The following is a 16167-nucleotide window of genomic DNA, read 5'->3' on the forward strand; positions in this document are numbered from 1 at the left end:
CCAGAGGGTATAAGCACCCTCTGATGGATTTAAAAGCATGTCCATAAATTCTTTGCTACTTCTCCCTTTAAGTGTGAGCTGGACTTAATGATTTGCTTCTAACGAAGAGAATACGGTGGAAGTAACGGTAGGTCATCTTCCATATTAGGTTATAAAAGACCATAACTTCCAGTTTGGGTGCAATCTCTCTCTTGCATCGCTTGTTCTGAGGCAACACGTGAAATGAGAGGCCCTATGGAGAGGTCGATGTGACAAAGTTTCCTGTCAACAGTTATGTGACTTTGAAAATAGAACCTCTACCTTCATTAAGTCTTCAGAAACTTTAGTCTTGGTCAAGAGTTTGACTGAAATCTTGTGAGAAACCTTGAGCAGAAATATCCAGATTCCTGATCCTCAGAAACCATGTGAGATAGGAAATGTTTGTTGTTTTAAACTGCTAAGTTGGTTACGCAGCAATAGATAACCTCTACACTCTCTACGCAGCTCCCTCCTCTCTGGTACTGTATCCTGTAAATTCCAGTCATCTTGCTCTGTCTTCTCTTCTTAACTCAGCTAGTCTTCAGGGCTCTGTTTGGATTTCTCCTCCCTGAAGCTGAAGCTTGTAGACTGCCTCCAGATAGTAAGCTGGGGAAATTGTAATGATCACCTATTTGCTTCCTTTCTCTCATAGTCACAGTCCTAGGCTCCCGTTGTCCAATATCTGAAAACCATTGTTTTTTACATTTTGTCTCTTTTCCTAATTGCTTAAGATGAGAGTTAAATCTGGTTCCTGTTACTCTACCATGGCCAGAACTAGCTTCAGTCTTGATTTCGATTTAGATGTGAGTGCTACTGGGAGTTGATATCCTCATGCAACTCAGTGAAAGGGTTCTTTGTCTTTTCTTAAGATTTTAATGTTTTTTGGAGAGGAAAGGACTTGAGATTAGCTTTACGTTGTGAGAGGCTTAGGGCCAATGAGTGAAGAGAATGAGGAAGGGCTGAAGGCCTCAAAGCAAACTTTCTACACAGAGAAGCATGGGTTATAAAATGCAACATGTGAGCACCTGGGTATAAGAACAGTTGGTTCCACTTACTCTGATGCTTTGTCACTTACCTCCACCCCATAAAAGCAGTGCTTGGTTGATGCTAGCTACCATCTGGTGACATATGTAGTGACCTGTCTTAACCAACATGTTTTTCCCAGCTGCTCTTTTCTTCCTCTAAGGTTGGTAATGCACACACATGTCACAGTCTTGCCTTTCCTCCTCTATTTCACCACTTACATTTTACTTAATTCCAAATCAGGCTAGTTCTTTTTTTTACATATGTACATACTCAAACCCAATTTAACTGATGCTCTTATTTGCACCTCTAAGTCTCTTTTACATAAGCACAAAATCTTCACACAGTCATTTCTCTCAGGCTTATTCTCTGTGTAAGCCAGATAAATCATGCTGATAGTAACTGATCACCAACAGATCTAGACTTGTAATTCTGGGTCAAGGAATTGGAATAAAATACCATACAGAAATCAATATCTATCATCTTCTAAAGCATCTTAGAGAATTTGCACATGCATTTGGTATATAAATCATTGTATTAGGGTGATGTAAAAAAGGTATATAAAAGAAATCATTCCTACCTTTTCAAAAAATTGATAGTCTAGTAGAAGAAATATGTACATGAGTCATTACAACACAAATGATTTATAAAAGCCTTTGAAAATATACAAATAAATTATAACAGTATTTCAAATAGGAGAAAGAGTAGAGACAGTTGGGAATTAGGCAAACTTTTCTGTAACAATCAATAGTAACCTCTACTGTAAGGGATTGGAATGGGTTAATGGCTATATATAGGAGGGGAAAAAAGGGAACTTACATAGGCAACCTGTGCTTTTAAATATATTTAATTTAATCGTATGGCTCATCTAGTTTTAAGGAATCACAAATGTATTCCAATAAATACACACAATGTAATATGCATTCCTTCTACAGTTTTATATTTTTGTTGATATTCTTGTTAAAATTACATGAGAAACATTTTATTTAACACTCAAATCTTTGTGGAGGTGTTTCACTGAAACTAACCTTCTGTGTTAAAAATGTGCTTTATTTCTTAAAAATAAACTGCCTCTGATTTCTTGTCTAGTTTTAACTCTGTAGAGTCCCATAAAAAGGAGGGTGTAGGCTCCTAAGTAACCTAGATACTTCGTGAGTGTCTGGAAACCCACACCCACCCTAGTTACTCCAGTTTTAGAGATTTACAAGACAAGGTTTGAAGACAGACACACCTAGAGTGTCTTTATGTTTGTTTTTAATCTCTGGACAACTCAAAGGAAGTATTCTAGTACCCATCTTATTCAAACAATGGCTTTCCTTTGAAATAAGATCATCTGCCTCCCTCAAAGGCATACTAGTCACCTTTGACACTAGCAACAGAAGGGAAAACAACAAAGGATGTGGGGAACCAACCTCAGTGCTGGAATTTTTAAAAACTGATTTGCATTAACTCTTATTTCTAGGTGTCTGGCCTAGTTCAGAGGATGCAAATGGCAGGTTAGATCAATCACCCTTGAGTCTGATGTGAAAGGTTTGATGTGGCCGAGAAAGAGGTGCAGAGAGGGGAGTAGGTACTAGGAAGAGCTGTAAGAGAAAAAGAATATTTAAGGTTGAATTGCGCCCCAAAGACGAAACATAGCATAAACACATTTTTTAACGGAAAAAAAAAGGCGAAATAATCTCACTTGGCCTGAGATCTTTAGAATACAGTATTTAATGCCGGTCTCTTTAATCTCACCCTCATTAGGAGTGTGTGTGTGCATGAGTTAGAGAGAGAGAGAGAGAGAGAGATACTGAGAGCACTGATGAATGGGAAGCCGAAAAGATAAGGTGGGATAAGGGGCTCTGAAATGTCAGGGTGTCTACTGTCCTGGGAACTTTTGAAGCACACTCCATGACGAATTACATTATCTCCAGGCTTAGAAAATTCCCAGAGACAAAGATGGGAAGAAAAATCAAAGGTCTTTGGTAAATGGGGCCGCTGCTTTGTGCTCAAGTCTGCACTAAGTTTGGCTTTTGTGTGATGTGTGGATGGGGGGAGAACTCCACTGAAGGAGGAACCCGAGTAAGGGGGTGAGCTGGGGAGGGGACGGCCCTTCTACCTGCACACACCTCAGCAGGGAGGAGGGGGTGCCGCGTAAGGATGCAAATCCGGCCTCCCAGAGTGGCCAATCAGGAGTCGGGTGAGGGAATTTGGTTCCCCACCCCACTCCAACCGGGCTTGTGAGCACGTGTGCGGTGTTCTGGGACCTTTGTCCCGCAAAGTCTCGCTTGGCGGGCGCCCCTTGGTCCCTTTTTCTTGTCGGATCCTCTTGAATCTTCTCCACACCTCACCTCACGAATCGTGTCTTCCCCTCATCCCCTTACAAATTCCCTCCCGCGCCGCTGCGGGTAGGAGCCTGGAGCCCTCCGGTCCCGAGGACGGTGCGAAGCGTGGCACGCCCGGCTGCTGGGACCGTGGCACCAGCCCCTGGCAGTTTCGCGTGGGTGCAGGCGGCTAGCCTCTGCTCGGACACCGCGGCGCTCCTGCCCGCGCGGGGCAGTCCTCCGCCTGTCCCGAAGCAGCGCTGCCTGTCTTGCGCCGGCCGGCTCTCGGCTGACTGTGGGGCTGTCCTGAGGGGCTCCGGAAACTCTTGCGACGTCCAGAACACAGAAAATAGACTCATCACCTAATTCGACAGGGAGCCGGAGCGCTGCGGGGCCGCGCGCTGCCTGCCCCCGCTCCTCCCCACCCCCACCCCCACCCCCACCCGTGCTCCAGCAGCCTTTCGGAGTCACACAGCAACCCCCCCCCCCCCCCCGCGGCAGACAAAGGGCCTGGGCAAACTCGCCGCCCGGCCTCCTTGCGCTCCGGGAGGCGGCGGCGGCGACTGCGGCGCTGGCGGCGGCTGCTGCGACCGCGGTGGATCGCGCAAGGAGGCGCGCGCGGGGCCGGGAGCGCGGTATGGGGAAGAGCCGCGAGATGCGCCTGACTCAGGTCTGCTGCCTTCTCTACCAGCTGGGGGTCCTGTCGAATGGGATAGTTTCAGGTAAGTTCTTCCGTGACTTTGGACTTGCTTTCCACCTTCCCCCAGCGGAGACCGGGCACGCACGGGTCGGCAGGGCTGGCGCAGCTGTGCGCCGTGAGCAGGGCTCCACGGGAAGCAATAAAAACCGGCGTGCGGTTGCCGGTGAGAGGGTCACGCTCCTGACCGAAGCGCACTTCTCGCGGCCTCATTTCAACAACGTGGAATGCTTAGTTTTTCTCTCACGAGAGTAATAAGATTTGCAAAGGTACGTTTACAGCACCTGGAGGAAAATTGGGACGTAAAGAAATTGATAGCTCTGCCTTGCTCTGGCAGATACTTAAGGAAATCATTTAATTGTGCTGGAGTCTTTGCACCGGTTTTCTTTTCTACAGCTAAGTGCTGTCACCAAACTTTGCAGCCCCACTCTTCCCCTCCCCCTGCCCCGATAATCATACTTTTATTTTGAAAGTGCTGGGGTCTGTAATCTGATCGCTAGGCTTCAGGGGTTGCGAGAGTTTCAGGGGCTAGACGGGTGGTCTCCAGCGCGTTACCCGTGAGCCCTGTGTGCGGAGTGTGTGCCCGGGGACGCTTGTGCTACTGGAATCGCGGCACCTTAAGCCTCGCACTTCTCTGTCTGCCCCGCCCGCAGGGCTGCAGTTCGCCCCCGACCGCGAGGAGTGGGAAGTCGTGTTTCCTGCGCTCTGGCGCCGGGAGCCGGTGGACGCGGCCGGCGGCAGCGGGGGCAGCGCGGAACCAGGCTGGGTGCGCGGCGCCACGGGCGGCGGAGGCGCCCGGGTTCAGGCGGCCGGCAGCTCCCGCGAGGTGCGCTCCGTGGCCCCGGTGCCGCCCCAGGAGCCCGCGGAAGGCCGGTCAGAGCCCCGGCCCCGACCCCCGCCGCCGGGGGGCGAAGAAGACGAGGAGCTCGAATCGCAGGAGGTGCCGCGGGGATCCAGCGGGGCTGCCGCCCTGTCCCCGGGTGCCCCGGCCTCGTGGCAGCCGCCGCCCCCATCTCCCCCCCCGGCGCAGCAAGCAGAGCCGGACGGCGACGAGGTACTGCTGCGGATCCCGGCCTTCTCTCGGGACCTATACCTGCTGCTCCGGAGAGACGGCCGCTTCCTGGCGCCGCGCTTCGCGGTGGAACAGCGGCCGAGTCCGGGCCCGGGCCCGGGCCCCACGCGGGCAACAGCCGCCCCGCGCCCTCCGGCGCCACCCGACGCCTCCTGCTTCTACACTGGGGCTGTGCTGCGGCACCCTGGCTCGCTGGCCTCTTTCAGCACCTGCGGAGGTGGCCTGGTAAGCGCCTTTCCTTCCCCAGCTCTCCTCTTCCCCCTGCCACTCCTCCCTCTCCCCCTCGTAGACCAGGCTGATTTGCCTGCACCTCATCCCCTTACGAAGTGCGCCCTGACCTTGGCCCTAGTCTGCACCCCCTGCACGGAGTCTCTACCGTGTACTTCCCATACAACATTTCCAGGGCAGTGAATCTGAAGGCTAATTGTTTGGATTAATAGCCTTCTGCTAGATGGTCATAAGTTTCTTCATAACACTGGGTAAAACTGTCTCCTTGCAACTCTTCCCACTGGTTTTATTTCTGCTTTTCAAAATAAGCCCACCACGTGGTGTCTTTTAGGAGACTGGAAGACAACCAGTCTGCTCACTGCTGAGTCTCCTCCTTGTTTGCCCCTCACCCCCAGTTTCTCATCTATTATCTCATAGTTTTTTTCATGTCCCACTTCAAAGCTGTCAGAACAGTCCTCTAGGGAGTTACGTTCTGACAGCTGTCTGGAATTTAAACACATTCACGCTCACACGGGACACCTGTTCACTGTTCCTGTGAGAAACGAGGGGAGAAGGAGTTAACTCAAAGGCTGCGAGCAGTTGACTAATGGATGACATGAGAATCCAGTCAGTACTTGAAGGGTTATGGTTCTATGATTTAACATTTCTTTTCTAAGGTTTACATTTTACTTGGCAAAAGTTTCTTTTCTTTTCTCCACTCCATGGAGGAAAATAGCAGGGATGAGAGCCTGGCTAAGAGGCCTGTTGGCGCTAGAAAGTAAAAGCCATTTGCCCTGTCTGAATAATACAGATCATCATTCCATTTCCCCCCCTGTCTTTTGACCCAGGGTTTGAGATAATTGTTGCCTCCTGTAAGTTGACCTTTGCTTTGTGGTAAAGTATACATAACATAAAACTTACAATTTTGACCATTTTTATATGTCCAGTCAGTGGTGTTAATTAAGTACATTCACATTGTTGTGTAGCCATCATCACTGTGGACTTTACTGTTGGTTTAAGGCAAAACCCACAAAATATTGTAAACATGCACGTGATTTGTGGCTTCATTTTGATATTCCAAGTGAGCCATTGATGAAATCCACAAGGACTTCTCTGAAAGCAACCTGCTCATTTGGAGAAAAATCCAATAGTAATGGACAGCAGAAAATATCAGCACAATCAAAGGCACCCAAAGCCATGAAATGGAAAAAGATGGTTAAAAATCCAAACAAAATGAAACTGGAAATTTTTACCTATACCCTTCTGAGATACCACAGTCAAATGATGTAAAGTGCCACACAGAGCTGCATTTTACCAGATGCTCATAATGATGAATATTCAAATATGGTCATTTTTAACCATGAGTGAAAAAAAATGGCATGGAAAAATTACATGAAAAGCTTTTAAAAATGTTTTTTGTGGAGCTGATGTTTGAGCACTTCACTGGGGGAAACATTTTGTGGGGATTTCATTGTCCACCGGTTTTTGGCCGGGGATTAAATAATTACATATAGAAAGTTCCTGGTGCGGTAGAAGCAATAGGGGATAAAGCATTTCACTGTGTTGAAATGTGGGCTTTTGGTCAGATTTTCCAAATGAGCTCTGCCTTCTCTCCATACTTAAAGGAGCAAAGTTAGAATTATGAGTAGGTTTTTCATAGACTGAATAGGAGTTTGACATACCTCCCTGTTTATCATGTTGGACTTTTACTCACTTTTCCTATTAGCCACATATGTATGTGTTCTGAACTGGGAAGTCTTTGTTGTTGAAGAAAACTGACATTGCTAGCAATACAGTGTAGCAGTCAGACTTTGAGTAAAAAGTTAGGCAAATAGCCAAGAAGGTTGGGTTTGTTACTCCAGACTCTGTCATGCCAGCCCTTTCCCTTATGAGGGTGGATTAGGAAAGGGAAAGCATAATTTGTTATCTGAGCTCTGACATTGGCCTGTTCCCTACTGATTGACAAGTCCCTTTCCTCTCTGGGATCTAGTTTTCATAAGTAAAATGAGAGAATGTGATGACTTAATTAAAATTGGATGATAGAATGAAAATTTTGTTGCATGCTAAATATATTCTAGAGCCTGCACTAGGGGCTCACAGATTAGAAGCACATCATATACAAGTAGATACGACACAGGTGGTCATGAAACAGTGACTTAGCAGCATGTTAAATCAGATGTTATGCCCAAGGTTAAACCACGCTTGGGGAGTTGGGGAAGGCTTCCCAAGGCAGAGTTTCAGTGGATTTTGAAGCATGGGGAGCCTTTCTCCAGGCAGGAAAGGGCTGGGAGTGTTACAGATAGAAGGAAGAGACTGAGTGGAGATGAGAAAATGCAGAGCCTAACAAGCGAATGAAAAAAAAAGTTTCTTCCGACGAGGCCAGAAGGTGCAATAAGGGGAAGTGATCCTAAACTGTCTGGTGAGATCAGACCTCAAAAGCCTTGTCTGCCTGAGTACAGGCTTTTTCTGTTTAACTGTTGATTATCGAAGGATTGCATTCTTGTTTTTCTCTATTTAAATTCTGTGATCCAGTAATTCTAAGGTGAGGCATCATGATGTCTTTATATGAAGGTGCATTCTTTATAAATGCAACTCCTTTAGTTTGCAACAGTTTTTTCTTCTCAGTAAAAGCTTTCTGACTGTCAGTTGCACAGGAAAGAGTAGATTACAAAGTACACCTTCCCTTCCCCTCTCTCAGTAGCAAGTTTTACCCACTTGTGCCTGAACTCCTCAACACCTTTTGAATTATTACATATTTGAAAGGTTCTAAATGTCTCTACCAAAGGAAATAGATAACAGTTATCAAGTATTGCAAAGCGGTGAACATTTGTTAAGACTGGCCAATTCATTCTCCAGATATCAATCTAACTTGTGCTATAAAGGGAAAAGTGATTGAATGGAGATTTTGGTTACAGGTTCCAGTGTTGCCTCTTCAAAGTACTTAATCTTTCTGGATCTTATTTCCCTTATTTGTAAAATACACAAATTGTATTTGTATATCTAGCAATTAATGTATGAAGTGTTCTTACTATTTTCCCTTATTAGTCTCTAATACTGAAAAATAATTGAGATCTAATGGGCACATAAGTAATATTAAGTAATTAAGCATTTATTGAACGACTCCTTTGAGCAAGGCATTTTGTAGGTACAGAGAACACAGAAAGGAGATGAGAAAGCCTTGGTATGTTTCAAGGAGTTCCCAACCTGGCTTGCCAGTCACAGATATAAATAGGGAAATAAAGTAGGTTGTGTTACGTACAGATGTAGGAATGTCCCAGGTGCTATGATGATACTCTCTTGTTCATCTCTTCATTTCCAGAACATGGTAAGATACCTAGTTTTTAGTAGGCACCCAGTAAAAATCACTGAATAGAATATTACACATATAGTACGTTATTCTGTTTTAAATAGTAATCTCTAAAAAATTAAAGTACAAAAAGCAACAAATTAAATTTCACGAAAGAGTGAAACAATCATGTTTGCTCAAAATTAACACTTTTTTAACAAAAGCACACCTAAGCACTGGGCCAAGATAAACTACATCAGTACATTCCTTGCCTGTGATTCTCTTTAGATTGATGATTACTGGCTATCAGTAATATTTAGATTACTTTTCCAGGATGATAAAGAGTAACTACTAAGACTTACTTAAACTTAGAGTTTTATAAATTTAGAGTTTTATATAGTAGTTATGCTGATTAGCTCTTCATGCAAAATCTGCAGCCTTGTGTAAATTCCGTTTTTTGTTTTTTGTTTTTTTCAATTTACTCCCTTATGCGAATCAAAGTATTTGGTACCATGGGAAGTTTTGAACACTTAAGTATTTGGAGGCATCCCTTTTGGACAAGGAACTTTATCAAGTACCAGTATGGAAATAGGAGAGGAGGGTATGAAGACAGGGAAAAGGTAGTACATACCTAGGAGAACTGGAGTAGAAGTGGAGTCAACATCCAAATGAAAAAAAATTGCAGAATAACGTCACACATCCAGCTGCTTTGTTCAAGCCAAATCTTAGGAATGACAGAAAAGATATTCTAAATAAATCTAAAGCAGTATTCTAAAAGAATGCCATCAGTACGTCCGACATTTTGAGTATCTTCTGAAAGACTGCAAACAGATTGGATTGGATTAATGGAAAACATATAGATATTAGAGAATATGTGTGAATGCAGGCAGCTATGGCAGAGGTGCTACTTGCACTTGCAAAGAAAGAGAGGGCCATGAGCACAAGGGGCCCTTGAATAACAGCACTATTGGTTTTGTCTGCTGTCCAGTTGTGCCAGGTAGCAGAGGCCAAATGTGTGTCCCTAGGCAAGAGCGGAGAGAATAGTAGTAGAGCTTTCCCGGACGTGTGGGTGACACCAGAGGATAGAGAGTCTCCACTCTCAAAAGTTGAGCCATTGGCTTCCTGCATGCAGTAGATGGCCCCACTTGTCCCTCCAAATAACTAGAGGAGAGCTGGTCACAACAGATAGGTGAGTAGGAAACCAACAAAAAGAGATGAGCTGACACCTAAGAATATCACACTGTTAAGAAAACAAACCATATAAAAGAGAGTCATCAAATTGGTTGATTAAAACCATGAAGCAAAAATCTTACTAGATTAAATAGAATACTTTAACTGAAAAATAAGAGTAGATATATATTCGTGGAAAAAACCAGGACAGCTGCTGTCTGTAAAGAAATGATTAGATACGGGCTTCCCTGGTGGGGCAGTGGTTGAGAGTCCACCTGCCGAAGCAGGGGACACGGGTTCGTGCCCCGGTCCGGGAAGATCCCACATGCCGCGGAGCGGCTGGGCCCGTGAGCCATGGCTGCTGAGCCTGCGCGTCCGGAGCCTGTGCTACGCAACGGGAGAGGCTACAACAGTGAGAGGCCCGCATACTGCAAAAAACAAAAACAAAAACATTAGATACAATGGAACTCACATTATATGATTATTAGAATTAAAAACTCCATAGATGAACTGGTAAGTAAATTTGTGACCTAGAAGGCAAACCCAGAAATTGTCCCAGAATAGAACATAAAGGACAAATGGATGCAAAATACGAAAGAAAATTTGTGAGCCATGAATCATAGATTTAGATGGTCCAAATTTCTTTTTTTTTTTTTACATCTTTATTGGAGTATAATTGCTTTACAGTGGTGTGTTAGTTTCTGCTTTATAACAAAGTGAAACAGTTATACATATACATATGTTCCCATATCTCTTCCCTCTTGCGTCTCCCTCCCTCCCACCCTCCCTATCCCACCCCTCTAGGCCAAATTTCTTTAATGGGAGTTAATTTAAAAAAATAAGTTAAAGGAGAGAGTTTTAAAAATGCATGCAAATGAACCCTAAACATTTGATTCTAATATACGTCACCAAAATATACATTCATTAGCCAAGCTTTGGATGTGAGGCCAGATACTACGCCTTTGAGTGTAGGTCAGATAACTGGTGCTCCAGGTGAGCCTTACTCACGATGCACCAAGACCAATTTCCAATATAGGTTTCTGTATTTGGAATAAAATTTAAAAGACAAATGCAAGGCAATTTATGTGTAGAATCCTGGACTTTTAAAACTTTCAAATCTTGTACAGTTTCATCCCAAATAAAATTGCAGCACTTTTTGTTTTTAGCAACTTAATCTTTCTCAGGGTTTTCCAAAGTTTTCATAGAAACAAAGACATCTTTTGCACTCATATTTCACTTGCATTAATATTTAGGTTTGATTAAATTATGTAATTACAAAATGTTGTGAACATATGTTCAAGCAAATACAGCTGATTCTTGGTGAACATACAGGCTGACTGGTGGAAGTAATTGTTTGCAACAAGACAAGAGAGGAATCTAAGCTCAGTGAGCGTTGGGCATACTGCATGCCTCAGTGATCATGTTTTCTGGACGGTGTGGAGAGTGTTATTTAATTCAGTAATTTGAGATGAATTGGTTGATGGAACTGGTGTTGGTTAGGTAGAGGTTAAAGAGAATTTTTTTGTATCAGAATCAAATTTGCCCCATAAATAAAGGAAGACACACGTCTTCAGACTGAAAGACCAACCACTAAACAGAGAGTAGCATAAGGAAAGAGAGACCCAAACCTAGACTCATTGTGGCAGAATCTTAGAAAATCAAAGATAAAGAGAAAATCCTACATGTTTAATAAAGGGAAGATGATCTACAATGAGTGTCAGATTGATGTTAGAGATTGAATCAGTAATACCAGATGCTAGGGGGTCATGAGTTGATAGCCTCAGATTTCTGATGAAATGTGATTTTGAATCCTAGATTCAGCCAAATTACCATTCAGACCTAAAGGCAGAATGAAATCATTTTCAAAATTACAAGGACTCAGACTTTACCACACAGAACCTCCAAAAAGTTATGCAATGAAAATCTTCCTTCAGCAGTCTTTCCCCAGTTATTGCTCAGTATCCCTTCCTAGAGGTGGCCAGGGTTATTAGTTTCTAGCGGGTGAGCTAGAGGTAATTGACACATAAACAAATAAAATGCATTAAGAGCTTTTAAAAGCCACATTATTTACACACACACACACACACGCACACACTGATGTGTGAGATTATCACATAATGAGTGTCTAAAGAGAATCCCCTTTCTGTTTTGGTACTTCCATTTTATCTGATTGCAAAAATGTGGCATAATTTCCTTAATCAGTTTGGTGTGGATGTACGTTTAATGGATTCCAGTATTTTCCTTTTATGAACAGTGCTAAATGAATAAGACTCTGTAGATATGTCGTTCTGCCTATGTCATGCCCTTGTCAAAGGGCAAATGTATTGGTAATTTGGGGGCAATATTGCCTGATTGTACCCCATGGAGGTATGCCACTTTACACTCTCAGGTCAGCAGAGAAACAGAGTACGTCTTTCAGCTATGCTGTCACCAATATAGGTATTAGTAAAAATTTTGATCTTTGTAAAATCTAATGGGCAAGAAATGTTATCTCAAAGTAGTTTTAATTTACATTTTTTTCATATTAATGGTGAGACTGACCATCTTTTCATATTTTTATTCTCATTTCCTTTCCTGTAAACTTTCTGTTCATTTCTTTTACTCATTTTTCTATTAGGTGTTTGGTCTTTTTCATTTCTAATTCCAGTGCTCTTTTTCTATGAGTATATTATTTATTTATTTTTAATTTAAATAAGTAAATTAATTTATTTTTTGGCTGCGTTGGGTCTTTGTTGCTGCGCGCAGGCTTTCTCTAGTTGCGGTGAACGGGGGCTACTCTTCGTTGCCGTGCGCGGGCTTCTCATTGTGGTGACTTTTCTTCTTGCGGAGCACAGGCTCTAGGTGCACGGGCTTCAGTAGTTGTGGCTCAAGAGCTCAAGAGTGCAGGCTCAGTAGTTGTGGTGCACGGGCTTAGTTGCTCCACGGCATGTGGGATCTTCTCGGACCAGGGCTTGAACCCGTGTCCCCTGCATTGGCAGACAGATTCTTAACCACCGCGCCACCAGGGAAGTCCCTTTCTATGAGTATTTTAAAAAGATAAATGTTAATAACAAAATAATACAAGCTGAGTATAGAGAGTTTAGAAAATACATAAAATAAGTCATCTGTAATCTTAACATCCATAGATAAGCACTGTTAACTTTCTTGTGGATATGCTGTAAAGGAAATATAAATACCGAATAAACATTCACAGTTTTTTCAAATGTATTAGGAAACTAGGGAAAAATTTTTCTCAATCATCACTTTTGGTTCATAGATTGGCACAGATTGCAGATTAATAGTATCTGGTGGGCACGCTTGGGGAACACTTAACCTTATACATTGTAGGGGAGTAAATTGGGTAGAGCCTCTTGTGTGGTATGTATTTAAATTTTAAACATGCTTAGTTTTCAGCAATTCTGCTTGTAGGTATCAATATTAGAGGAATATTCACATAAGAGCAAAAGATTTATGTATAAGCCTATTCATCGCAGCATTGTTTTCAAGAGCAGAGCACTCTAAAAGTTCATCAGTAGTGAGCTAGTTACATCTATATACTGTGCCGAATACCCAGAGAACAAAACGGTAAATAGTTCTTGCTTCAAGGTCCTTACAGTTTTTAAGGAAACTTCTCTTTGCCTCAACTTGTCCTACCTGTCTTTTTCACAGTACTATTAAGTGTTCAGTGTTTCCTTATCAACTTTAAGTGCACATCTCCTTAAACCATCCATGGTTTTCCTGTTTAAAAGTTAGAACGGCATGAATGATTTTGTTCCCGCTGACAGTGACACATGGAAGATGTTTCTGTACTTAGAGTGGCCAATATGCAGACACTCCAATCTTTTTCTAAGGGAGTGATATAGTGAATTCTAGTAAAAAGAATCATTGTGCTGATGGAAAAAGCGATATTATACATTAAAAGTTAATAACCCCTTTAATCATGTGTTAATCTGTGTCTTAGTGTCCTGAGAGGCTTCAGGCATGGACCAATTTTGTGAGAAGAAATTTTGTTTATTTAATAATATTTATTAGATAATATTTAATATTAATATATACTTATTTGAAGTTTATTAGGTGAATCATAAAAATAGTATACCTTTTTGAATTCAGGAAATTCTGTATAGCAGTCTTAAAACATTTTTTATGCAGTACTAAAACAGAGCACATTTTTATTGAGTTCATGTACAATTGAATGTTTCTGCTTAATTACAATTACATTTTTACCCAGATGGTTTTATGGCTTTGTGTTTGCAAAATAAAGAATAATCAGAGGAGTTCCAGGTTCCTGATAGATGGGAATTGTATTGAGTTAGGGAAGTAATTGACGTATTTTAAAGCACCGAGAGAACCAGTAGTCCCCCTTGGATTATGATTTGTTGGTGGGGGGTGAGGTGGGTGGATGGGGGGTGTTCCTGAAGGGAAATTTTAAGGTTCCCACAACCAAGTGAGGACCATAATTTGATGCAGAGTGCACTTAGGGTGCAGCCATAGTGAGCACATCATCTTGTCTCCATCTCATCTTTATTCTAATGCCAAGCCCTAGACTGAGAGAAGTGAGAAAATGGGAACTCAGCCATTTCAATGCTAACCAGATATTCGTACAGGATTTTTGCATGGTGGTGTTAAGAAGGCCCTTGGGGATTAGAAAGTTTAGTACTTGCCTTTTCCAGCTGATTTCATTTCATAATGAACATCCATATATTTTCAATACATTATTAACTGTTTAGGCTTTAACGCAGATGATCAGGGAATGGAGCTGATGAGCCAGTTTCAGCATTATTTAAACAGCTCCTGCCTTCGTATTGCTTTCCAATTAAACTTATCAGACCTAAACCTTTTTTTTTCCTTCACAAGCATATGAAGCTGTTTGGCCCCAGATTTTTCCTCTTCCCTCTGCCTGGCTTCACCTAAAATATATGACCACTTTCTGCAGTGAACCCACACCATCGGCTTTTAGATCATGCTTCTTGATGCCCTGTTTCTTAAAGTCTGGTGTGCAAGCACCTGTATCAAAATCACGGCAGTGGGGGTGAGGTAGTGGGAGCTGGGAATTCTCCATTTAAAATGAGAATCCCAGATTGAGCCTCAAAACTAAGAAGTGTATTTCAAAAGAATCCAAGGTAATTCCTGTGCAGGCTCAGATTTGAGGGCAGCCACTCTAGTGGCTCGGAAAACTCCAGAGCTCAGGATCTTTAAGGACTGGATTTGCATCCATCAAACTTCATATCCTATGTGTCTTGAATGAATTTTAATACTGTCTTTCAGCTCCAACTATACTAAACTTGGATACCTCCTGTCCTTACCTTTAACATCTTTCCAGGAACCCACTCAGATGCCATTGAGCTAGCAAGGATTTTATGAATTTCAATTATTCAACAGGCTATAAATGTGAACTAGTTGGGAGATGATATAATGGGACCTTAATGCCAGTATGAATGTTTTCCTACTCTTTAGGTGAAAAAGTATACAAAAGTCGAAACTTGCTTCCCATTCTAGAATTTGGAAGTAAATAGAGATGAATTATTTCAAATTGTCATCAACAGTTTTATGGGTAATATAGCAGGAGACTTACTCCAGCTGTTTCATGATAGTTACTGTAGTAAAATAAAATTTATCAGAAATAAAGGAAGAAACATACCTTCAGATTGTAAAGGGCCTACCATACCACCAAGTTTAGATGTGGCTAAGTGAAGACTGAGGCACATTGTAGAGGCATATTAGAAAATAAGTGAGAAAATTAGAAACTCTTTGTGAGAGATTATCTACACTGGAATGGCAGAGCAGTGTGGTCAGGTTAAGAGGACTTTGGAGATGCATGAGAATTAAATGGTGAGCTATCTCAAATGGCAGAAATAACCTAACAAGGCTTATCTGCTCATTCATATTGCAAGAATTTGGATGTTAAGAGTCCTGTAAAACTCATTAGGATTAACAGTCAAAAAACATTAACATGCTAAGAGGAGTGGCCAGGCAGATAATTATATCAGCTAATCTGATTAGTGCAAATTGTCTATCTCCATTATAATTTGGATTTGAATGCACGTAGTGGCAACTAAAATGTGATAGGTACATTTCCATTATAAAAGTATTATATTACCAGCAAATATTTTAGTGTGCCCAGTTCATAGATAAGCAGTTCATTTATTGACAGAGGAACTTATGTATAGATAGCATAGGGTCTTCACAGTGTTGACTGGTTGTGTGCTTACGGATAAATAGAACTTCAGCAGTTTATTACAACAAAATAGAAAGTCTGAGTAATTTATTGTGGAAATAACAATTATGTGTACACATACTTAGCAAAGTATGAGTAATTCATTGTGGAAATATCTGTCTTTTAAAATTTAATTATTTGGTGCTCCATTTTGTTTACTAACGTGGATAATTCCTGTGTCTCTGTAGATCTCCA

At 42.3% G+C, this 16167-nt stretch overlaps 1 protein-coding gene across 1 annotated transcript in view; it reads left to right on the forward strand.

The window, feature by feature from the left end:
• Positions 1-3984: 3984 nt before the first annotated feature.
• The window catches only part of ADAMTS19 (ADAM metallopeptidase with thrombospondin type 1 motif 19), a 280962-nt gene continuing 268779 nt past the window's right edge, over positions 3985-16167 (forward strand). The window contains exons 1-2 of the mRNA XM_070045097.1: positions 3985-4069; positions 4698-5341. Of these exons, the coding sequence (XP_069901198.1) occupies positions 3985-4069; positions 4698-5341 (729 nt within the window). The remainder of the gene's footprint in view (positions 4070-4697; positions 5342-16167) is intronic.

Source organism: Globicephala melas, chromosome 3 (genome assembly GCF_963455315.2).
Source record: "Globicephala melas chromosome 3, mGloMel1.2, whole genome shotgun sequence".
Lineage (NCBI taxonomy): Eukaryota > Metazoa > Chordata > Mammalia > Artiodactyla > Delphinidae > Globicephala > Globicephala melas.